The 22,698-nt window shown below is 54.1% G+C and overlaps 1 protein-coding gene across 5 annotated transcripts; it reads right to left on the bottom strand.

Moving 5' to 3' along the window:
- Positions 1 to 9,636: 9,636 nt before the first annotated feature.
- On the bottom strand, positions 9,637 to 22,669 carry MMAB (metabolism of cobalamin associated B). 5 transcript variants are annotated; one of them, XM_033837068.2, is made up of 9 exons: positions 22,511 to 22,669; positions 21,117 to 21,172; positions 19,600 to 19,693; positions 16,879 to 16,936; positions 14,862 to 14,934; positions 14,517 to 14,614; positions 14,117 to 14,181; positions 12,284 to 12,343; positions 9,637 to 11,935 (listed from the first exon to the last, which is right to left on the bottom strand). In XM_033837068.2, the coding sequence occupies exons 1-9, from the start codon at positions 22,624 to 22,626 to the stop codon at positions 11,722 to 11,724; spliced, it is 834 nt and encodes a 277-aa protein (XP_033692959.1). In that variant the 5' UTR covers positions 22,627 to 22,669; the 3' UTR covers positions 9,637 to 11,721. The 5 variants fall into 5 exon arrangements, with proteins under 5 accessions (XP_033692959.1, XP_033692961.1, XP_033692960.1 ...); XM_033837070.2 differs by having other exon boundaries at positions 9,637 to 10,871; XM_033837069.2 differs by having other exon boundaries at positions 9,637 to 10,839.
- Between the last annotated feature and the right edge of the window lie 29 nt (positions 22,670 to 22,698).

The following is a 22,698-nucleotide window of genomic DNA, read 5'->3' as shown; positions in this document are numbered from 1 at the left end:
GAGGCACGTGTGCAAACCCGGTCCCTCACTTCCTGCTCTAATTCTTATGGGGCAGCCTGGTTGTGTGCATTTCCGGGAGTCCTGGTGCCACCACGGGGGTGGCCAGAGCTCAGTGGCGTGACGTGCACCCAGCACGAGTCAGCACTCAGATGTCAGCCCTCTTCCTGCCCTTCCTCACCTTTCACGTTGTGAAACCCGGGCTGCCCCCGCACCTGGTCGTCGGGCTCTGGCCAGGCTTCCAGAGTAGTTTCTGGTGCTACCGACAGTCACAGCAGGATGAAGAGAGATGACACGGAGGAGGGTCCTCTGTGATCTCTGTGGAGCTTCTGCAGAGTGGGGAGAAGCACACGCCCTCCTCTGCACTGCCTGCGGCGCAGGGCTGAGCAGGAAAGGACACAAGCAAGAGCACGTCAGCCAGAGGATCCTGGCCCAGGTGTTCCCAGGCTTGTGCCCCCCATCCCCCAACCAACACATGTGCACACAGCCACACTCCCACACAGTGTGACACTTGAGTAACGCTGAGAAGGGGCTGCTCTGAGGCCCAGACGGGATCCACGGTATTCTCCAGCCTTTGGAGCATGGAGTCAGAATGAAGCAGCCTCTCATTATAATCATCGTGATGGTTAACATTTGTTACAAGCGTGTGCTTAACAGGTGGCAGCTGACTCCCGAGTCTGGTGGAGTGCAGCTCTAACTGAGGACGCTAGAGAGAGCAAGGGCTTCAGAGCATCTGGAACTGGGTTCGCGTTCCAGCTCTGCCTCCCGCCAGCTGGGAGGCTGTGGGTGAGGCCCCTCGCTTCCCTGGGCTTCCATTAAGTAGGCGGGTGGCACTCACCGTGCCACGGAGGAGTCGGAGTCAGCGGCCGCAGGACCCCAAGGAGCTGGGCTCCACCATGCTCAGCCCAGCCCCAGGGGTGCAGGTCCTCCTCTGCCCGAGCCCTGGCGGAGCTCTGCGCTTCCCCGCACACTCAGGCCAGGCATCTCCCCAACCCAGGACTCACAGCTGCATTCCCTTTGTGGTTTTCTCAGCTCTTGGAAATTTGGGGGGACTGGGGTGGGTCTGTCAGTTTACAGACCCTACACCTAGAAGCCAGACTGCAGGGATCCCCCCAGAGACAGCAGAAGACACCCCACTGAAGCTGGGCCACAGAGGAAGCCAAAGCAGAGCGTCGAAAACACTCACGTGCACACGAGTCCCCAGGGAGATGCTGCTTCAGCTGGTCTGGCTGGGGCACTGCGCCGCAGACCACGCAGAGGAGCAAGGGCTGGAGTGTCGTCCGCTAAGCCCCAGCGATCAGGCTAAGACCCTGGACTTGGCATCAAAAGCTGAGTGACCCTGGGTAAGTTTCCAGCTCCCTGAACCTTCTTCCCTCATCAGTAAAATCACCCCAGCGATGGTGGTATCTGTCCTGAGAACCTCACGAACAGCTGGGGTGGAAACATGGACTGTGGGGTCACAGACACAGGTGCCAGGCCCATCCCGGCCACTCATCGGCTGCAGGAGCTTGGACCACCTCCGCCAACCTCTCTCTTCTTATCCAAGAACTGGGCATAGTGAGTCGTGCCTTAAAGAGCATCGTCATGGTAACAAGTAGTGTGCAGGGGTCAAAGAAGAAGGGTCACATCTGTTTAGGCAGGAGGGGGCCGTAAAGGAGGTGTTCTTTCATTTTCACTTAGAGGGTTTCCACTTCAGAGATGGGAAGGGAGGTATTTGGGGCAGAGGCAGCAGCCAGACGGAAGGTGTGAAGGTGGTGGACGGTGGGAATTAGAACACATCTATCACCAAGGACGGGAGTGGGAGCGTCCTACCATAAGTATAGTGATGGTAGCTGCCATCCCTCGGCCTTCGCCCAAGCCCAGCACTGCGCTCAGCCCTCTGCACAAGTGGTCACGTTCAGTCCACCCGGGGACCCTGGGCCCTGGGAGCGTAACTGGTCTGTTCTGCAGATGAGGACACAGGTTCAGAGAGGTGGGTTCGCTTGCATGAGACCACACAGCTCAGAAGTGCCAGAAGCGAGATTTGGCCCTGCGTCTGTGAGACCACGGAGGTCCCCCTTCCACCACTACTAGCACTGCCGCCAAGGGGAACGGTCTGTGCAGGACACCCCATGCCGTGAGGGGCGCTGGAGGTGGCAAAGCCTAGGGGGTGCAAACAGACCCAGGGGGGCTGCAGGGGAGGGGCTTCCAGGGGAGGCCGGGGAGCCTGAAGTTAGAGGCAGAAAGAGACAGGTCGGGGAGACACAGTGACACTTTGTCCTCTTGACAGTTTGGGCTGCTCTGGACACCTATCCCAGACGTCAGGCTCCATGGTCCTTTTGCTTTCCCTCTGGGCCTGGCCCCACTGACTCCCCACCCTGCTTGTGGCCCACCCAGGGACGCTGTCCAAGGAAGGGACCATCACCCAAGTGGGGCAGTGCAGGGCCGCATGGAGTCTGCTGTGCAGCGTGGATGGTTTGGTCACCGTTAACAATGGTGCCAGATGGGCCTGGCAGCTGGCAGGTGTCCCAGCCAGGAGCTGGCCCAGGAAGCCATACTGCCAGGGAGTTCAGGCTCATGCCCATTCATCTAACAGATAGATAGCCAGGACCTACTATGCTCTGGGCTGGGCTCGGTGCTGGAGGTACAGAGAGAAGAATGTGGGCACCACCCTGCCCTGCAGAGCTCGATATGGGGTGGGGGAAGAGGCGTAACTAATCCAAGGAGGACGTGTGTGAGCACATACGGCATCACTTGTCTCCAGCGTGGTGCTGCTAGGATGCTCACTTCACAGCTGGGAAAACTGAGGTTCAGAGATGATAAGCCCCTTGTCCGATGTCTCAGCATCAGTAAACGGCAGAGCCAAGGTTTGAACCCAGGTCTGCACACTGCAGAGCCCTTACCTGGTTTGAGCAGGCAGAAGAGGGCGTGGGAGAGCCTTCTAGCCAAGGGGCCAAGCTTGAGGGAAGCCCCAGGGGCTGTTCTGTCCCTTGTCCAGAGCCCGCTGTGTCTGCTGCTGTCCCCTGTCCCACCTACCCTCTTGGGGGCTGAAGGAAACAGACAAAATTGCACCCACCTTGCAAATAAGGCCCTGCAGCATTTTTAAGGACTTGCTGAGGACCCCAGAGCTCAGTCTCCCTGAGTCCTGGTAAAACCAGAAGTGACAGTTTGCACAGCTGCACAGGTCCCCAGCTAAAGAGCTAAAAGGCAGGGTTGGGTTTGGGAGTGCACCTGATAAGGGGTGCCCTGCCCTCGTATTGTCACTCCCCGGCCCCTCGCACAGGTTGGGGGCTGTGCCTGTCTGACCCTCCAGTGTTCCATTGCAGCTTTAGCCTCACACATTCCTCCCTCCTAATAGAGGTTTATTAGGACACCCCGTCATAGAACTACCCCTGCTTCCTTGAACCTTCCCCAGAGGACCTGACACAAGCCCAAATCCTCTAGGTCCTTTCTAACACCCTGTTCCTGAAACGCCCCGCGGCTCTCTGTATTGTGTGCTCTCTCGTTGCAACAGGACAGTCGATCCGACTTTGCTCAACTACGGGCGTGGGTGTGTTCTTAGAGGTCTTTAGCTGGAGATCACTGTAAATTGGAGACCCAAAAATGTCCCCCTGAACAAAGCGTTTGCCTTAACTAAATGTAGCACTGCAGGGAGGGGAGCAGGACCTGGTCCCTAGCACAGCAGGAAACAGCCTTAGAGGGAACTGAGAGGGAAACAGCCCAAGGAAGCGGCTTCCAGAACTATAGCCCTTGCCCCTAGGAGACCCGCTTGCTGGTGAGAGGAGGGATGGATGATGGAGGCAGAGGCTGGAGGTGGGCTGGGGGCAGGAGGTGTCACGCCACTTTTCACTGGCTTTAATCTTAACTTTGCATGTTTTAATGTGAAATGTAATTACAGATTCTAAATTCTGCTGGTGAGCTCATCAGGGCTGACTGATCAATTAGACTTACAAGTGTTTGGGTCTCAAAGATCTCTGACCCTGGTGTGTCGTCTCAAAGCCCTGAGAAATCCCTGTCCTGCTGGTTTGCTCTCTTGGGGAGCTGTAGGGTTAGGAGAACCCTTAGGCAGCCTGAAGACCCATACCTACCTCTGAGGCCCCCACCCTTTTGAAATCTGCGAGGGATTTGGCCCAGGAATTCAGAAACGTCAAATACACATTATTTATTGCATTACCTCCGTAGGAAGCCATGGCAGATATCACTAATGGATTACCAAACTCCTTCCTGCTGCATCGGATCCAGCTTCAGGCTCCTTACCACAGCCCTTTAGGCAGCCACTACCAATCAGTTGGAATTGGCATTTCTTGCCCATCCCTGGGATAAGCCCTGTCTCAGCAGAACAGAGTTGGACAAGGAAGCTGGATTCTGATCTAGGAAACCCGGGTTGAGTGCTGGTTTTTCCACTTGCTGACTACGGCACATAGGATTCATTACTCTACCCGATGGGGCGCCAGTTTGTCCAGGTAGAGTTAGGGTGATAATCCAGAACAAAAATCCACATAAAATAATTAAATGTGAAAGTCCACTGTCTACTCTCAAATTCTGTACAAGTTAAAGATGCAGCAGCCAACGAGGGACAAAGAAGAATGCCAGCATCCTCAACATCCTGTGAAAAGCTGGTGTGATTACCCGCCGGGGGCACTTTAGTGGGGCTGCGATCATTTTTCTTCCCTCAGCTGTTGTCCTAGAATGGAAGCCAAGCGTCCACATTCAGGCTGCACAGGGGCTGCACTCCAAACAGCCAGCTGTCTCCAATAGAACGAACGCAGGGCACACTCACCAGCCTTCTAGTTTTTGGAGGGGCCCCGTGGCTTTGGCTGCTGGTGGGCGCCCTCCCCTTGGGCTGTTCTCTTGGCTCCAAACATCCCAAGGGAGGTAGATGATTTTTTATAGGAAAGGAAAGCAGTTGTCAAGTTTCTTTACACTTTTTCAATCATGTTTATTATACAAGTACGCCTCTGTCAAATCTAACCCAAATATGTTGTAAAAAAAAAATTAGGAAATCCAAACAAAAATGTAAGTAGAAACCACCCAGTAATCCCACGATTTAGAGATAAGCATTATTAACATATAGAATGAATCCTTGCATCTTTTTTCTATGGTATATTTACACTCATGTTTCTTTTACAGGATTTGGATCATTCTATACCTACCATTTTATAATTTGGGTTTTTTTTCCCCACTTAATAGATTGTGAACACTTTTGCCTAGTAATAAATATATAGGCACCATCATTTTCAGTAGCTTTATGATATTTCCTACAGTCCCTTATTGTTAAATATTTCTTCTTTAATAATAAGCTCCCTATTGTTGGACATTTGTTTCCAGTTTTTCTCTGTAATGAGCAGCATGCACTGAAAAGAAAAAAAACAACCCTATGACTCCACTGATGAATCTATTTCCTTCCGAGAAATTCTCAGACACGGAATTGCTGGGTCAGAAGGACGCACATTTCCAGGACTTGGATAGGCATTGCCAGATTGCCCTCCTGAGAGGTCGTACCTAACTCCACCCACCACAGTGGAGTCAACGTTTCTCTCTCCCCGCTGACACCTGCAGGTGGAGATCCACAGGCTTAGAACTGTCTCCAGCTGCCAGTCCTGCAGCCGGACCCCTGAGGGCTGCAGGAATCAAGTTCCTCCCCTTCCATGCCCCATCCCAAAGCGCCTGAGAGAGCCCGTCTGCCAGGTAAGGCCAGGGTCCCGATGCCACCCGGTGCGGTCCCCCGCAGACCCCGACCTCCTCCCCTTCCACGTAGGCGCCTGATGTCTCTCCTTGAGGCCTGCAGCCCACACCTTGTGACGGGACAGCGAGCTTCTGAGCTATCGGCAGCCTGATTTCCCTCTACAGCTCCTACGGAGTTAACAGATGTACACACGTCTGAGGCAGTCATGCGGCAAGAGACTTTGGGGCCAATCCTTCCCGTTTTGACAGTGTGTAATCGAGGTGAAGCCATAAATTTTATAAACAAGAATAAACGACCCTCAGCAACATATGTCTGCTCGACCCTTTCCAAGGTGATCGTAAATAAAGGCACCTGCTCACTGGGGAGGGACGTGGGCACTGCAGATGGCCAAAGACAAGGGCCAAGGGTTTGTGCCTTGGGAGCAGCTGGTGCGGGGAGGACCCCCAGGTCCTGGGTCAGCTGGACGCCTTTCTGCCATTTATTCAATCCCTTCCCCAGGCTGCCTTTGCCCTGGTGCACGCTGAGCGGGCCTGCTGCTCACCCTTCCTCAGAGAGGTAGCTTGTAGGGGGCTTCTCCCGGGTTTAGGTCCCCTCGTCTCCTCCTCTGCCCCAGTTATTTGTCAATCATGTCCTCTGTCCCAAGAGGGCACCTTGTGGGAATCCGAAGACCAGGTTCTGCTGCTGCCCGCAGGGAGTCCTCGAGCACTGATCCCTTTTGGCTCTCGCTGTTCTGTGACCGGGTCACCCTCCCTTTCACTTCGGCCTGTTGCTCCTGGAGCCACATCCCCCTGGGCTGGCCTGGCCCAGGACCCTCTGGAGGCCCCCATCTCCCACCGGCTCGGGAAGTCTTAACAAACCAGAGGTGCTACTCCCGGTCCTGTGCGCTCCACCTGGGCCTGAGCTATTTGAAAGTGCTTTGAAAAAGGATAAAACCTGATTCAAAAGTAGCTACATTTTATTTTTGTTGAGCTGCTGCCGTGTGCCAGGCCCATGGACATATTTCCTGAACCCTTGGAAGTTGGTATCATTGTCCCCAAAAATAAAAGCTGAAGGTTGAGGTTCAGAGTGGTTACAGATGCCCTCACGGTGACTCAGCTAGGAAGTGACAGAGCTGGAACTTGATTTCAAATAATAATAATCAAAACAGTAATAGCTAACATGAGACGGGGGAGCATGCTAAGCCTTTTAAACATTGCCTCGTTAAACTCTCCCAGTGGTCCTGTGGGGGGGATATGATTTTCATTCCCATTTTACAGTTGAAGAAGCAAGTCCAAGGAAGACGGAACGACTTGCCCAGAGTCGTGATGCTAGGAAGTAACAGAGCTGGTCTTGGACCCAAGTCTGCCTGAAGCTGACACCCATGCCGGGCGTTTGACTGTTCTCGCACCACAAGCCTGGGGCTCCGCAGAGCCAGCAATGAGGCCGCTGGAGCAGGCAGCCCTGTGCACGGACTCACTCCTGAAGTGGGTGCTGCACTTGAGAACTGAGAGCAGAGGTTCTTCCCCGGGGCTTCCACGGGTTGTACGCAGACTGCTGTATCTACTCAAAGAACTTCTCTTGTCCTTTGCAGATGTTTCACTACGGTGGGAGAGGATGCACAGAGCCTTCATCAGGAGTTTGTGAATCTGTGGAGTGGGAGAGCACCGGGACACCCCCAAAGTTCCTGGGTGTCCCCCAACCTTCCAAATCCCGGTGTCCCCAACCAGCTCATCTCCTTCCTCTGCTTGCGCCCAAGCATTGTCTTCCACGATGGACTCCAGAGAAGAAAAGTGACAGGTCAAGGCAAATGAACACTGCACCCTGACTGGGCTGCAAAGGGGGCCTCAGTCCTCTCCCTAGGCAAGGTGGGACCAGCGTGGGTCCAGTATCGCCAGTGGGCCTGTTCTGAAGGGAGGGGTGAGCCACAAATCCTCCCAAGGCACTGATTTATGTAGCATTCATGTGGAATTTATTACACAAAGGATTTTATTCAAGTAAACTTGAAATGTGTCTGGATTCTTAAAGGTTCAGTAATGATAACTGGGACAGAGGGATCATAAAACTGTAGGGGTTGTCGGAGGAAGGTGTGAGGGTGGGGTGGGGGGAGATGAGGGTGACATTGCAGCTGATGGGGGATTTGGTACCGGGGACGTTTGTCATTGGGATGCGTTACAAGTTCGGGTTATGAAAATTACTCGGTGAAAAATGCACATTAACAATAGCCATGAAGTATCAGTTAAGGGAAAGTAGGTTGAGAAATGAGACAGCAGAATCTATTAGTGCCTGACATTGTTCTCAGCGGCCCAGGGCGTGATTAAAATGACTGTCAAGTGGCAGTGGGGGGAGGAGCACTGGGCCGGGAGTCACAGGGCTGCGTCCCTGGCCCACATCTTGGCACTGACTCCCTGACACAAGCTGGTTTGCAAGTCTGTTTCCCCCCTCCTGCCATAGACAGTGCCTCCCTCGGGGTTGCTGTGAGGTTTCAATGCAATGATGTTTGTGGAGCCCCTGGCCTGGGGCCTGGCATGTCAAGCCCTTCGACAATGCTGGCTGGTGGGCTTCTCGCCGCTGGAATATCCAACCACCTCTGACTGTGGCCCTAAATACGATCCTGAGAGCCAGGCCTGGACCAGGGAGAGGCAGGTGGAGCACTTTCTTGGGTGCAAAATGTATGGGAACACCCCCAAATCCAGGAAGCAAGAGAAATAACTTTCATGCAATTTTTTACAGAATTTTTTCCACTGCAGTATTTTTTTTTAAGATTTTTTTTTGATGTGGACCATTTTTAAAATCTTTATTGAATTTGTTACAATATTGCTTCTGTTTTATGTTTTTGGTTTTTTTTGGCCGCAAGGTATTTGGGACCTTAGCTCCCTGACCAGGGATCGAACCCACACCCCCTGCACTGGAAGGTGAAGTCTTAACCACTGGACCACCAGGAAAGTCCCTCACCGCGATATTTTAAAAAATCAAATTTATGCAAAAACAAAATCTATGATCGACAAGGTATCACCATTATAAGTAAAAACAGCCTGCCATTTCTCTCCCGACCTGCGTTGCTGTGTGATGCGGACGACCCTTTACAAGGGTTGACAGCGGTTGCAGACGGGCTTTATATACAGTCATGTGTTTCGATCACAGAGTTTTCATTAACTTTTCCCACTGGGTTCGAGACCGGGGAGGATGTTTTGCTAAGTGTACGGGAGTGAACACATTTTTCCTTTTGCTTCCAGCTCCCACATGGCTATGTAAGGTACAGCAGAGGAGCGAAAGTTTCAAACTGACCCGTCCCCTGGGCGAGCCCTTCCCCAGCAGGCCGCCTCAGTTCTTCCCAGGTCAGTGGCACAGGACATGCCTGCACCTGCATGTTTCTCAGGGGTGTTTGTTTCTCGGGGATGTTTGCTGGTGGAAGGGATGATGCAGGGGGTGTGGGACCTGGGAACCCAGAGTTACCATCTGGCCTGCGACAGCCCCTCCCAGCAAGGGCTGCTGGGGAGGGGATATGGCTACAGGAAAAGGCCTTGTTTCAGAGATCATCCCATGAGGACGCTGTATCTACTCAAAGAACTCCTCTTGTCCTTTGCAGATGTTTCACTACAGTGGGGCATGTGGGACTTTTTATTATGTACGTCCTGCTCCTTCCAGGAAGATGCTAAGGTGTGGGCAGGACCTAGTCACTTGATGGATTTGCTGTGGGCTCTTGGAACATAACCCTCCCCGGTCCAGCCTGAGTGCCTGCCCGACAGTGAACCACCTTTAGCCTGTTCTGTAATGTTCCCAGTTCTGTTCACACAGGCCGAGTGCCCACCATGCACCAGACCTGGCGCCAACTGCTGGCCGGGGCCACTTCCTGGAGGGTTTTCACTTTCACTCACGGTCACCTGCACCTCAGCCACTTTGCCCAAGTCCAGGAACGAAAGGACCCAGAAGGGACGAGATAATGATGTTCCTCCAACAAAATGAGCAGGTAAGGTGGTTAAGAACGAAAGCAAAGCTAGCACAAAACTCATCATTTTAATGTTTCCTAACTGCTGGCAAGGATGGCTGGAGGGACCAGACTTCCGAGCTTCAGGCTAATAAATGATGGCTGGATGGAGTTCACTGGGCGTTTCCGCCCTGACAGTTAGTGAGAGCCTGCCCTTCCCAAGTTGTTTCCTGCAATTAGTGGCGTGGAGTCTTCAGGTTCTCAGGGCTGCCTCCTCGCCCTTCATAAATATCCCCCTTCCCAAGGACACAGCTGGCACTGGCAGGGTCACTTCCTAGCGGGAGGGAGCAGCAGTGACAACTGAAATAAAATACAGCTGTGGCCCGGATCTCAGAGGCATAAACCAGCCAAGTGCAACATCAGAGAAGTAGGTCTGGTCTGCGTCAGTGTCGCTGGAAACATAAGAGCTTATAGTCTGAAGCTGAACGCAGTTCACCTCTGACCCTGGACGCCACCTGCCCGGGCAGGACATGCCCTCATTAAAGTGGTGGTGTTCCTCTCCCCGGGATGTCCGTCCCTTGATGGAGGAAGGCTCCCCTTTAGAGAAGATTCTCCGGGCTGCACCCTCGCCACACATGCACTTCAGTCCAAGTGTTTCCGAGGCCTCGCCTGTCAGTCTGCAGCCGTCCTTCCCCCTTGATGAGTGGCTCAGAGGTGACTAAACTCCAAATCCTGTCTGCCTTACTCTTTATAAATGTGACATTTTAAAGCCCCTTTGGCACAGGTAAATCACAATTACATTTCCAAGGGCCTCTGGTACCATTCCAAATGAGCTGCCAGTGGAGGGCATCTGTCTCTTTCTCTCTCTCTCTCTCTCTCACACACACACACCCACACAGACACACCCCACACACACCCTCAAGCCTTTCCCACTTTTATTCTTTTTTGGAAGGCTGAGGAGAGCCCAGGGGAGGGGGCTAGAATTCTCCACCGGCCTCAGCTCCTGAAGGAAGTGGGGGACCCTGAGAGGAAGCGGAGTCTGGACAAAAGAACAGCTTCTGGCCCCTCTGGGTGAGATCTTCAGGAATCAGGACACGAGGGCAAAGTCTTCCTTTCCCGTTGTCACTGTGGAGGAGTCTGCAAAGCTCCCTTTTTCCATTATTTCCAAGCGCCTCAGGCATGGACCGACAAGTCATTTTTCTTGTATATTTTTTCTGGATTCCCCTCCTTCATGGCTGTGTATCTGGCTAACGTGAAGAGATAGTCACTGAGTCTGGAGGGGCAGAAGAAGGCAAATGGAATGATCTGAAATGAGAGATCAATGCTAACAGGGTCCTCCCTATATTAGCCTTCTAGGAGGAAATATCAGTCACGTGCCCCAGGAGCATCGGGTGCGACAGCGGGTGCTCAGCCCACCTGGGCTTGATGGATGGCGCTCCAGGCCAGCTTCCTGAGAGCCCAGCGCCCGACTCTGGAGCCAGGGCTGGGGTGGTTCCTGCAGGATGAGGCCACTACCCTGTCTGACCTCACAGGGCTGGTGACTTTGGGCCACTCCCTGGTTTCTGCACCTTCCAGTGAACAGGACTGGTGCCTCCCAAACTGGGGTGTGCACACAAGTCAACTGGGGATCCTGGTGACATGCAGATCAGATTCTGATTCGGGAGGACTGGCTGGGCCAGGCCCAGGATTTGGCAGGTCTAAACTGTGCCCAGGTGATTCTGGTGCTGCTGGTCTACTCTTTGAGTAGAGGGAGCCTAGAGCAGGCTTCTCAAGCTCGGCACTAGTGACATTCGGGATCATTCCTTGTGGCTGGGTGATCCTTCGTGGCAGGAAGAGGGAGCTGTTGTGTGCATCGTAGGACACTGGGCAGCACCCCAGCCCCCACCCACTTGTCTCCAGACATTGCCAGACATCCCGGTTGAGAAGCACTGGCCTGGAATGTTCTAGTGGGCTAGACCCTAGTGCCCCCCTCCCTTCTTTCTTTGACCCGGCGGCGATGGGGCCTCTGGGCAGGGCTGGGTGGGGAGGGAAACAGGAGAGGCAGCAGCGAGCCTGCCCCTCAGCGGCTGGCAGTTAGCTTGCGAAGCTGCCCTGTGCTCTCCCTTGTTTCCAGGCCGCACGGACCCCACCCTCCTCTTCTCTCCCTGCCCCAACCCTACCCCGCGGCCAGCTCCATGCCAGGTCCTGCTGGAACCTTCCCTGACCCGTGCCCCCTCCTGGAACCATGCCCCCCTCCTCCTGATGCCTGGCTGTCTCTCTGGGAGTGTGGTGGGGGACTGGGCAGTGGAAGAGACTCCGCTCTGGGTGATCGCCCCCGCCGCAGAGCTGTCATATGCTGGTTCCTCATCTGCACGGTGATGCCTTCCTTGCTGAAAGAACGAACTGGCTCAGCCCACACAACCTACATGGCTGGAAGGCTCCCCAGGATCACTACTGTGACATGAACAGAACGGTCCTCACTCCCCTCAGGCCCACTCCCCTCCCAGGAGGAAAGGAGCTGCTCAGGACCATCAAAGCCCAGGCCATGTCCTGGGGGAGGAGTGACCACATCAAGGGGCCAGACCCTGGCTGTGAGGTCACTTTCTGGACCCCAGGCAGCTCCTGGGGTCCCTCAGCTCTCAGCCCTGGCCTGGCCCACGCTGGAGCCACACGAGCCAGGGCTGGAGCCACGAAGTGCCTACCTTTTCAGAAAGACCCTCCAGATCCCATCTGAGTACCTGTTTAAGAACTTGGCCACGTTTGCATCCGTCTCACCGGACTGGACAAGAGGCACCACGCTAGAAGGGGAGGAAACAGCATCACACTACGTTACGGGCTCAACACGCTTGGGGGCAGGAGCTGCGTCCTGAGTCAGCATTTCACTCCCGCTGCAGCCTCGCCAGTCTGTGTGCAGACACGCTAGATGGTGCTGTCTGCTGAGCGCCAGTGAGCTGGCAGCCCCTCCATGCACGTCGCCTCTGCTACGTAACTCCTGCTGGGAGGTGCTCGCCCCAAACCGAGGCCCCAGGTTTGTGTCTCCTGCCCCAGGGGCTTTGTCACCTGGGCACGGGTTTGGTGTCCTCAGGACCCCCCCCCCCCGGCCATTCCCTGATGTTGGGCCTTTGGGTTGTTTCCAATTTTTTGCTACTCTGAGCACTGCTGATGTGGACAGCTTTGTACAAATGACTTTTTTCCTTTTGAAGCTGAAGCTCTTTTGTGACTCAGCATCACTTTAGGAACCACTTGGCCCCAAGGGCCTTTCATGAAAAGTGAAATCTTTATGACATGGGGCTATGGACGGAGCTCAGGTATGGAGCAGACACACCTGGGCTCCAATCCAGACTCTGCCATGGACCACCCAGGTGACCCTGGCCACGGTGTCACCTCTGAGCCCCAGCATCCTGACTCCAGTAGAGTGGGGGCTGCCACCACCTCTCTCCCAAGGTTACCACAAGGAATCAATGAAATAATGGATACAAAGTGCCCAGCACGATCCTGCCGGTTATACAAAGCAGGGCTTTATTCCCATTTCTCTGTAAAGCCGGCTGGCAGCCTGGCCTATGAGTGGTGTAAATGGAGATGTTGCAATTACTCTTTTTTTTTTTAATTTATTTTTTATTTTTTTGCGGTACGCGGGCCTCTCACTGTTGTGGCCTCTCCCGTTGCGGAGCACAGGCTCCGGACGCGCAGGCTCAGCGGCCATGGCTCACGGGCCCAGACACTCTGCGGCATGTGGGATCTTCCCGGACCGGGGCACGAACCCATGTCCCCTGCATCGGCAGGCGGACTCTCAACCACTGCGCCACCAGGGAAGCCCCGCAATTACTCTTTTAAAGTTTCCTTGAAAAGGCAGTCAGGAGCTTCTGGCGGGGGGCAGGGGGGTGTCCCTCCTCTCCTGACTGAGTTGGGGGATTGGGGTAGCAGGTGGCTGATCTGGGCCCTTCTCCACCCAGCAGCCAGCATGTCATCTCATGGCCTAAAACCCATCAATGGCTCACAGGATAAAGGCTCTCAGGATAAATGCAGAGCTCTCGGGGCACATGAGGCCCTGCCCGGCCTGGCCTCAGCTCAGCCTGTAGCCTCGTCATGCCTCACGCCCCTCACTCTGGACCAGACACTCGGCGTCCTTTGTGTGTGTTCCATGCAGACTGCCGCCTCTGCCCTTGCTGTCCCCTCACCCTGGGCACTCTGTCCACTGTGCCGCCAGTACCCCCCATGCCCAGTCCCAGGCTGGGTCACTCTGGTGCCAAGTACCCTCCCTCATAGCTCTTATCATGGTGTGGAGCTTTTCAATCCTTTCTGCTCAGCTGAGACCACCCCCACCATTTAAATTAACCCCAGGAACAGGGAGTCCTCACTGAATACGCACCTGGATTTCATACCACGTGAGTGTTATTATAATTACAAATAATCACCTAGACCCACTGGGCCTCCCCCTCCCCTTTCCTGGAGCTGCCTGCTTCTGCACAAGCTCTGATCCCGACGTGCTGTTCCGCCCCCACCCCACCACCCCCGTCAGGATCACTGTCTCTCTGCCCAGGCCCCGCTCCCTCGGCCCCGCACCCCTGTACCGTCTCTCAGCTCGGCGGCACACGGCCCGACAGAAATGCAGTGCGGAGCTGCTCTTGCCTCCGGACTGAAAGGAGAAAGCGGGTGTTGGCTGGAAGGGTGGGGGGAGGGTGCCCACTGCAGGCAGGGAGCCTGGATGGACTGAGGGACACACAGGCCCCGCCCACAACAGGCAGTGTTCTGTCTCCAGGGGCCCTGCCGGGGCACACCCACTGGGTACCCCTCTCCAAAGCAGGCAGGACTGGGGAGGGAGCCGTGACGGTCTGGAGGGGACTTGGGGGCTGGGGGAAAGCTTCTGTCACTGTTAAAAACTAAAAGGGGGGAGGCTGAATCCCTGCCTGTGTGTTTTGGTCAACACACTGGCCCGCAGCCACCCCCAGGTTGAGGCAGCCCAGTACCTACAGGCAGGATGAAAGCCGTGAGCGGGGGCAGCTGGCTGGAGTATCTGTCGATCCACTGCTCCAGCTCCAGGATGGGCCCTGCCTCGAACGTGGCATGTTCTGTGGAGCCAAGGAGAAGTGGCGGTGAGGCCACTGCCCCAGGATCACAAGGAGCCCACCCCATCCCTTCCACCTGGGTGCCCACCAACCATTCCCCTGGCTCAGAGGGACGCTCTGTCTCAGGCTGCACAGGCCAGGTTGACAGGGGTCCCAGGAGACACCCAGGACAGAGTCATTCCCCCCGCCCACGGGCCCAGGCCCCCCAGGGCCCTCTGAGCACACACAGTGGGTTCAGGGAGAGAATTACTTAAGTGAGCCTCCCTGGCTGAGGAGCGCGGTGTTGCCAGTGCAGAGCCGACGTCCTGCAGGGAGCATTGGATCTGGGGAGGAATGGAAGGCGTGGGTGAAGACCCTGTTACACGGGCCAAGCGGGGCTCTCGTGCGTCCACGTGCAGGGCTGGGCCTGCCGGGAGCTGTCAGACCTCTAAGGAGCCGGCATTTACAAAGGCTAATCAGCAAACTGTCTGAACCTGCAGCACAGCACGTCTGCCCTGTTGGGAGGGGCCCTGGGTGACGCAGACGGGGAGTGTCAAGCGCCCAGGGATAGTCAGGAGGAGTCTTCTCACCCCGACCCTCCTCTCCCATGTGCCGGGCCCTTCGAGGTTTTTCTTTTCTCTAAACTGACGGCCTTGGTTTTCTAACCTATAACACTTGGGCGGAGAGACCCAAATTGACAGTGCTTTTTAAACTATACAGGACAGGGCTGTGCCCTCTGATGAGACAGCCACCGTGGCAGTGTGCCGGGAGCAGGACACAGTCGGTGCGAGTAGACGGTGCCCACCCGGGAGTGGACTGGAACCTGTTGAGCCACCGAGCAGCAGACTCTGGGTAAGTTCCTTAACCTCGTGGCGTCTCTGTGGCTTCCGATGGAAAGGGGCGTCACAGTACTACTCCGCGCCGGCCACCTGCGGCGTTTACCCCGGGGGCTGGAGAGAGGTGGCCCCAGTCTGGGAATCCGATCCCAGCCCCGCTGATTCCTGGCTGTGCGGCCTTGGGCTGAGCCTCAGTTTTGTCCTCTGTAAAACGTGAGGGCTGGCCTCCACCTCATGGGCTTCTGCAGGGAGAGCCGGGAACAGGCTGCCTGGCCTGCCATAGGCCCGGAGCAGCTCCCGGGGGCCAGGCGGGGAAGCCAGCTGAACAAGTCACAGTCTGCACCCTTGGGGCGCCCAGGCCACACTCCTGGTGATGCTTGCCTTTAGAGGCAGAAGCACAGGAGCTGCGGAAGCCTGGGAGAGGCACCAGCTGGAGGCAGGGGTGGCCAGGGAAGGCCCCGGAGGAGGTGATGTTGAAACTGTTACCCAAAGGACGTGGTCTAAAGCAAGGGAGGGGCTCATCACGCCACTGACCCCCTCTTCCCTCTGCAAACCCCGCTCAGAGGTGAGCAAGGCAGACAGAAACGACCACTGTAGACGCCAGCAATTCCTCATTCTGAGGCTGAAGACCAGTCTCCCTCGTACAGGAGGTGCCTCATTCATAGAATGTTCCAGCAGTTTAGGCCTCCCATCTTTCTGCAGCCCCTCACTACCCTGTGTCTGCTCCCAGGGGCCCCAGTGGGCTCCAGCCTGGCCTGGAGGACTGAAGCAGGCCGAGGGCTGACCCTCCAGGGAGCAGCTGACTCAGGTCAGCACGCAGACTAAAACCCCAGGTACATTCTCCATGTTCTGGGGGTGGTGGCCCTGCCTCTATTTCTGAAGTCCTCTCTGTGGGCCAGAGCCCCAGCTGCCTCTTAAGGAACAGAACAGTAATTCTAAGAACCCTACCATCCCCCCCACTGAGGGCTAACCACAGCTGGGCCTTTCAAGTCTCTCAACCTCAGGGCCACTAACACTTTGGCCCAGGTCATCCTCTGTCACGGGGACCGTCCTGTGCGTTGTAGGACATTTAGCCTCATCCCTGCCTCTACGCACTAGATCCCAGTAGCACCTCCACCTCCAGTGTGACAACTTAAAACATTTAAGTTGCCCAGACAACTTAAAATATCTCCAGACATTGCCCTGTGTCCCCTGAGGGGCAGAACTGCCTGGGCTGAGACCACTGCCCTTCACATTTCCCTCTCTGAGGCCAAACCTCACCACTCCCCTGTGAGGGAGGGTCATCTCTGTGTGTCCCCATCTTACAGATGAAGAAACTGAGGCTCACAGAGGGTAAGTGGACTAGTCCCAGGTGACACAGAAAGGAACTGATGGTCAGTTGGCAAATCCAGTTATGGCCACCAGGCCTTGGGGTTGGAAAATCCCAGCTCGGGGTGAGACAATGTTACTCACTTTCTGAAGCTCTTCCACAAACGGGTGGCCCTTTTCTGCAATTAATTCCATAGCAAACCTGTGAGGAAGAAGGAAGAAGAATTTGCCTCGAATATAACATCCCCAGGCCCTGTCTTGCCGGAAGGCAATACATTCTCAGGGGATTGGCCATTTTGCTAATTGAGCTGTCACAGGAAGGCCGTTATTTTCTTGCTACATTGAGGAACATCGTAACCTTCCATGTGGTTGGGGGTATTTGTTTTTCGCCGCTCATCCAGCCAACAACTCCTCTTTCAGCGCCTACTCTGGCCAGGTCCAGGTGATTCAGTATAAACAGAGGTGACACAGGCCCCGTTAGGCAGGACAGGGAGATGTGAATCAGATGTCACACGACTAACAGTGAAGTTGCAAACTGAGGTCAGTGCTCTGAAGGAAAGGGTGAGAGTCCTGGGATATTTGGCCTTGATTAGGGTTCAGGGAGGGCTTCCTGGAGGAAGCAATGCTGGAAGTGGGACTCTGAAGGCTGAGTAGGAGTTCGCTGGTAAGGCTGGGTGGGGCAGGAAAATCAAAGTGCCCCCGATGCAGGTCAGGACTGTGGCCCTGGCCTCCCTCCGAACACTGCACCCTCTTCTGTACCAGTCAGGGTCCTGGCCAGACAGTGGTGTGTTTGAAGGGTTCCTGGAGAAAAGCTTCACGAAGGGACTACTGACAGAGTGGGAAGGCTTATGGGAACTGCAGATGGATGGCAGAGATGAGCAAAAGCAAGAGCCTGAAGGGGCAAGGGAGGGTCAAAGGCACTACCAACCCTGAAGAGAGCTGCATTCTGGGCAGAGGCCACCGCCAGGAGCTGGGCAGCTGGGAGAAAGCAGTGGAGAGCCCCACAACTGCCAGAGCCGCACAGGGCTGGGGGCAGGGTCACACATACCCCTACCCCTCTCAACCTCGTCCGATCTCCTGCTGGTGCTGCCCATTGGTTGGACCAACTCTAAAGCCAGAGGACAAGGGAATCGGGGTGAGACCGTCTCCAGGCCAGCCTCACAGGCACAGGAGAATGGCTTTGAAAGGGCAAAAGAAGAACTACTGTGCATCTTCTAGCCCATCTTACAATCAGAACTAAATAAGCACACACGTAAGCTGTCCCGCGTTGGTCTTCCCCTCTGGATGGTGAGGCGGGGGCGTATGCCTCAAGCCTGGCACATTGGAGATGCTTGGGAATATCTGCTCACCGAGGATGTTCCCACGACAGAGGCCAGTGGGAGGCCCCTCCCCATGCTCGCTCCATCCCCGCTCCCACCACTTGTGGCTGCCCCTCCAGCGTCTGTCTGCTCCGCCCCACCCGCTGCACCGCACCCGCAGACCGCAGGCTCCATGAAGGCAGGGCTGAGGCTCCCCACTCAGCAGAGCCTGGCACACGCAGATGCTCCGCCAACATCTGAGGACGGAAGAATCCACACTGAGCTGTGGCCAGGCCCCTGCACCACATCACCTGAGGGATGATGGCCTGCTGATTTGCTAATTCTAAACAGCCGATGCTAGAACCCGCCTTCCTGCCCCTCTGCCCACTTCATCTTGTGTGCACTTCCCCCTCGCCACACCCTTCCCACACACACCAAGGGGTCTGCCCTCTCTCCTCTGCTGGCAGACTAGCTACATTATCTTTCCTGAGAACCTCCCTTAGGCCCATCACTGAGAAACGGCCACCATGAACAGGTAAGTTTTAATAATTATGATGATAATAATAGCTAGCATTATGATTGGTGCTAGGTACTGTCCTAAGGGGGAAACATGGAGTTCTCTCATTACATCCTCACAAGAACCCAATGAGATTGGATACTATTACTAGGATCACTTGACAGAATAGGAAACTGAGGCTCAGAGAGGCCAGGTGATTTGCCTGAAGTCACACAGCCAGTCAGCAGTGGGAGAGAATTTGAACCCAGGTCTGTCTGATTACCATGATCTTCACCCACAAGGCCGAGTCAGAACTTGTGAACTAGTACTTATAATAACTGCAGCTCATGCTGCCAACGGCTTGCTGAGCATGGTGGCCCGAACTTTGTTCTCAAATATTTGCGGCCCCTCCCACCCCTGCTGCTGTCACATGTGTCCACGTCCCTGGCTCTGGCCAATGAAGTGTGAGCAGAGGTGGCGTGTCACTTCGTGGAAGCTTTAAGAGCCAGCGTGGGCATCACTGTGATCTTTCTTCCCTCTGCCACAATTACTGGTGTTGTTCTAGACAGAGGCTGTCCCACCAGCCCGGGTCCCAGAGTGAAGGCCAGGCAGAGAAGAAACATACCCAACCCACGATAGGCTTGCAGTGAGAGGATGAAATACGCCTTTGGTGGTTTAAGCCACGAAATGCGGGGGTTGTTTGTTACACCAGCATGGCCCGGCCAATCCTGACTACTTCCCTGAGTCCACCTTCTAAACTCTGGCTGTGTATATGCTTAAAAAATAAGCCTCCCGAAAGGGATCATGTCTGATGCCCTGTGTACTGTGCTCGACTCACCTGTCACTTTGCACGTGCACCTCAATGGCACACACATACGAGCAGAGTGAGGGAGCAGGGATGGAGGGGCGAGGCAGCATCACGCGGTGAGGGACGGAAGCCACAGGCCAAGGAAGGTTTATCGAGGGCTGGCAGCCTCTGGGACTGGCGGGCACTCTGGAGAGCTGCACATCAGTCATGCCCTCTAACAACCAACTCGAGCCCGACCTCAAGGCCAATCCCGTCCCCCTTACCCAATGGCTGAACTTAATTCATCTGTAGTTCCCACGGCTTCAAACACCTGGTCGTCTTTCGGTCTCCTTTCTCCGGTGAAGGTGCTGGAAAACCCTGTGAAAATGTTTTGCTGCCCAAATTAAAGAGTTTTTTTTCCTGATATGCTCTTTTAAAGCATTTTTCCACTTGAAGGATAACATACACAGAAAAGTGCTCGAATCATAAGTGTACAAGTTGATGAATTGTTACTAACTGAAACAGACCTCTGTGATCAGCATCTAGATCAAGGAATAAAATAGGAGCCTCACCCTAGAGGCCCCCGTGTCCCCGCTTTCAGTCACTGCCCCCCTCCCCAGGGGTAACCACTGTCCTCACTTCTTCCCTGATATACTTTATTTATTTATTTATTTATTTTTGGCTGCGCTGCTTGGCTTGTGGGATTTTAGTTCCCCGACCAGGGACTGAACCCAGGTCCTTGGCAGTGAGAGCGTGGAGTCCTAACCACTGGACTGCCAGGGAATTCCGTCCCTGGAGTCTTTGGCTGGAGGGCATCAACACTATCATCCCTTTGCATCTTTTCTTTTCTTATTGTGATAACATAAACATAATGTAAAATTGGCCATTTTAACCATTTTTAAGTGTACAATGGCATTAAGTACATCTATGAATGTTTTTATCTTCTTACTACATAAATATACCCCCAAAGCAATAAATACTGGTAATCTGCGTGGTTTTTTTTTTTGGTGGGGGGGGCCATGCCACGCAGCATGCGGGATCTTAGTTCCCCAACCAGGGATCAGACCCGCGCCCCCTGCAGTGGAAGCGCCAAGTTCTAACCACTGGACCGCCAGGGAAGTCCATGCGTGGTTTAAAACTTTAGAAAATGGTATCATACTGATATGTTCTTCTGCATCTTTTTTTTTCTGTACATCATGTTCTGGCATTTTTTTTAATTATCAAAGCAATATATGCTCATTACAAAATAAATAATAGAATAAAAGTATGTACAGGAAACAATGAAAGCCCGTCTATTTATTCCCCTCTCCCACAATTCAATCTCTCTCCCAGGTAACAGTCCAAGGTATAACCTTTCACAATGTTCTATGCACACCTGAACACACATATAAATATACACACACACTTTTATTCAATGGATTCCAACTATTTGGATTGTTCTGCAACTTGCTTTTATCACTTAATATATCTTGGGCATCTTTCATTTCACATCACATTTGGGTGACGCCTATTGAGATCTGTTACATACTTTTAACGTCTGCAAACAATTTGGAAGAACTTTAAAAAATATATTTTAAAGCTATTATTTATTTAATTCTCATTCCAGAATTTTCCATCAATTTCTAGTGCCGCGTGACATACAGGATCTTAGTTCCCTGACCAAGGATCGAACCCATGCCCCCTGCAGTAGAAGCGTGGAGTCTTAACCACTGGACTGCCAGGGAAGTCCTAGAATTTGGAAGAACTTTAAGATGGAATCTGCCATGTCTTTCTTTGCATTTTTCACCTGTCCCCACCCTACCTTTGTCTCCTGTTTTGGTGTAGATCTTGGGGAGCTTGGGTGTCTTCGAGGAAGGCCTAAGGAGAAATAAACATCAAGAGATGATGAGTGAGGACAGCATATATACTGGGGCACGTCCTTCAGTGGGTCACAGTTTGCTACCCATATCCTCAGAGGCAGCACTTACCCCCTTCTGCTTGGATCTCTTGAAATCTTTCCCCTCCGTTCCTCTTAGTTTTAAGCCCTTTGTGGGCAAGTTCTATGTCTTGCCACACCCGCATCTGCAGAATAGCTGATGTAGTGCATTGCTCAATGCAGACGCTCTATAAATATTGGCTGAAAGAATTTATCGATCACTTTCCATAGTCTCTGCACTGTGCTAAGTGAATTACAGGCATTATCTCCTTGAATTATCCCTGGAATCTTCCCAAGCACTACCTATGATGTTCATTTTTTTTTTTTTTTTGCGGTATGCGGGCCTCTCACTGTTGTGGCCTCTCCCATTGCAGAGCACAGGTTCCGGACGTGCAGGCCCAGCGGCCATGGCTCACGGGCCCAGCCTCTCCATGGCATGGGATCTTCCCGGACCGGGGCACGAACCTGCGTTCCCTGCATCGGCAGGCGGACCTTCAACCACTGCGCCACCAGGGAAGCCCGTTCATTTTGTTTTTGAGGAATCTGTAGCTGACGGGATGAGACTCTGCCTCCTAGGTCACCACGGGAAGAAACGGTAGGGCTGGGATTCTTGCCCAAGACTATCGACACCCCAAAACTGTTACCTCTGCTCTACCAAGCCAGGGACTCTTGGAGGGAAAAATCCCTGGGCCATTACCATACTGTAAAGCTTCATGTATACTCCGAAATGGAGAATTGCCAAAACAGGGTTCGAAAACTGGCATTTTCAAATAGCAACACCTTTAATAAAGACGTCAACATTAAAATGTGACATTAAAAGGTTATTCAAAGGTTAAATTACTGGATCTGTGAAATAGATTAATCCATTATTAAGTCAGGGTCTGAGGTCCGGAAACGGGGTGCAAGTTTCAAGGTATATGATGACAGCCATCTTTAGACCGTATTGGTGTATCTCTGTGCCTTAAAGTATAAACTGCTTTGGAGAGAGGTTAATATCCGAATCGAGGCCCCTCCTGATTGTGAGGCCAGGCAAGATGACCCTCTTGGCTCACATGGGATATGCCCTGTCCTGATGGATGCTGGGCTTCGTTTGGACTTGTCTTGCGCCAAGAAACCTTGGTCTCTGGCTTCCACGGAGCCCACGTTGCCACGGTGACGTCACGACTAAAGAGGACGTCACCTGGCGATTGCTGCGGTGACCTCCCAGCGGTTTGACGTAACCACGGCGACAACATAACTCAGGGCAGGTGCCTGAGTTACCCTCCCAGCCAGGTACTCACCTGTCCCCGTCTTCCACGCCCTGGGGGCCGCGGCTCTGGAAACGGGGACACAATAGCTTGCGGGCGCCGAGGCACCCGCGCAAGCCAAGGCGACCTCCCAGGCCCCACACAGCCATGGTCCAAGGATCTGGTAGGGGACTGACCCTGCCAGGCTCCCGTCCAGACCCCGGGGTGACTCCACCTACCTC

This window comes from Tursiops truncatus, chromosome 13 (genome assembly GCF_011762595.2).
Source record: "Tursiops truncatus isolate mTurTru1 chromosome 13, mTurTru1.mat.Y, whole genome shotgun sequence".
Classification (NCBI taxonomy): Eukaryota; Metazoa; Chordata; class Mammalia; order Artiodactyla; family Delphinidae; genus Tursiops; species Tursiops truncatus.
This window is presented reverse-complemented; position numbering and strand designations above follow the sequence as displayed.

Bases quoted from the DNA above. Each gene is read 5' to 3' on its own strand.
- MMAB (XM_033837068.2), bottom strand. From the start codon at position 22,626: ATGGCTGTGTGGGGCCTGGGAGGTCGCCTTGGCTTGCGCGGGTGCCTC. The intron at 16,937-19,599 runs GTAAGGGGGACG...TCTTCCTCACAG, and splicing joins GAATTAAGTTCAGCCATTGG to GTTTGCTATGGAATTAATTG. The intron at 14,935-16,878 runs GTGAGTAACATT...ATTCCTCCCCAG, and splicing joins TTGTGGAAGAGCTTCAGAAA to ATCCAATGCTCCCTGCAGGA.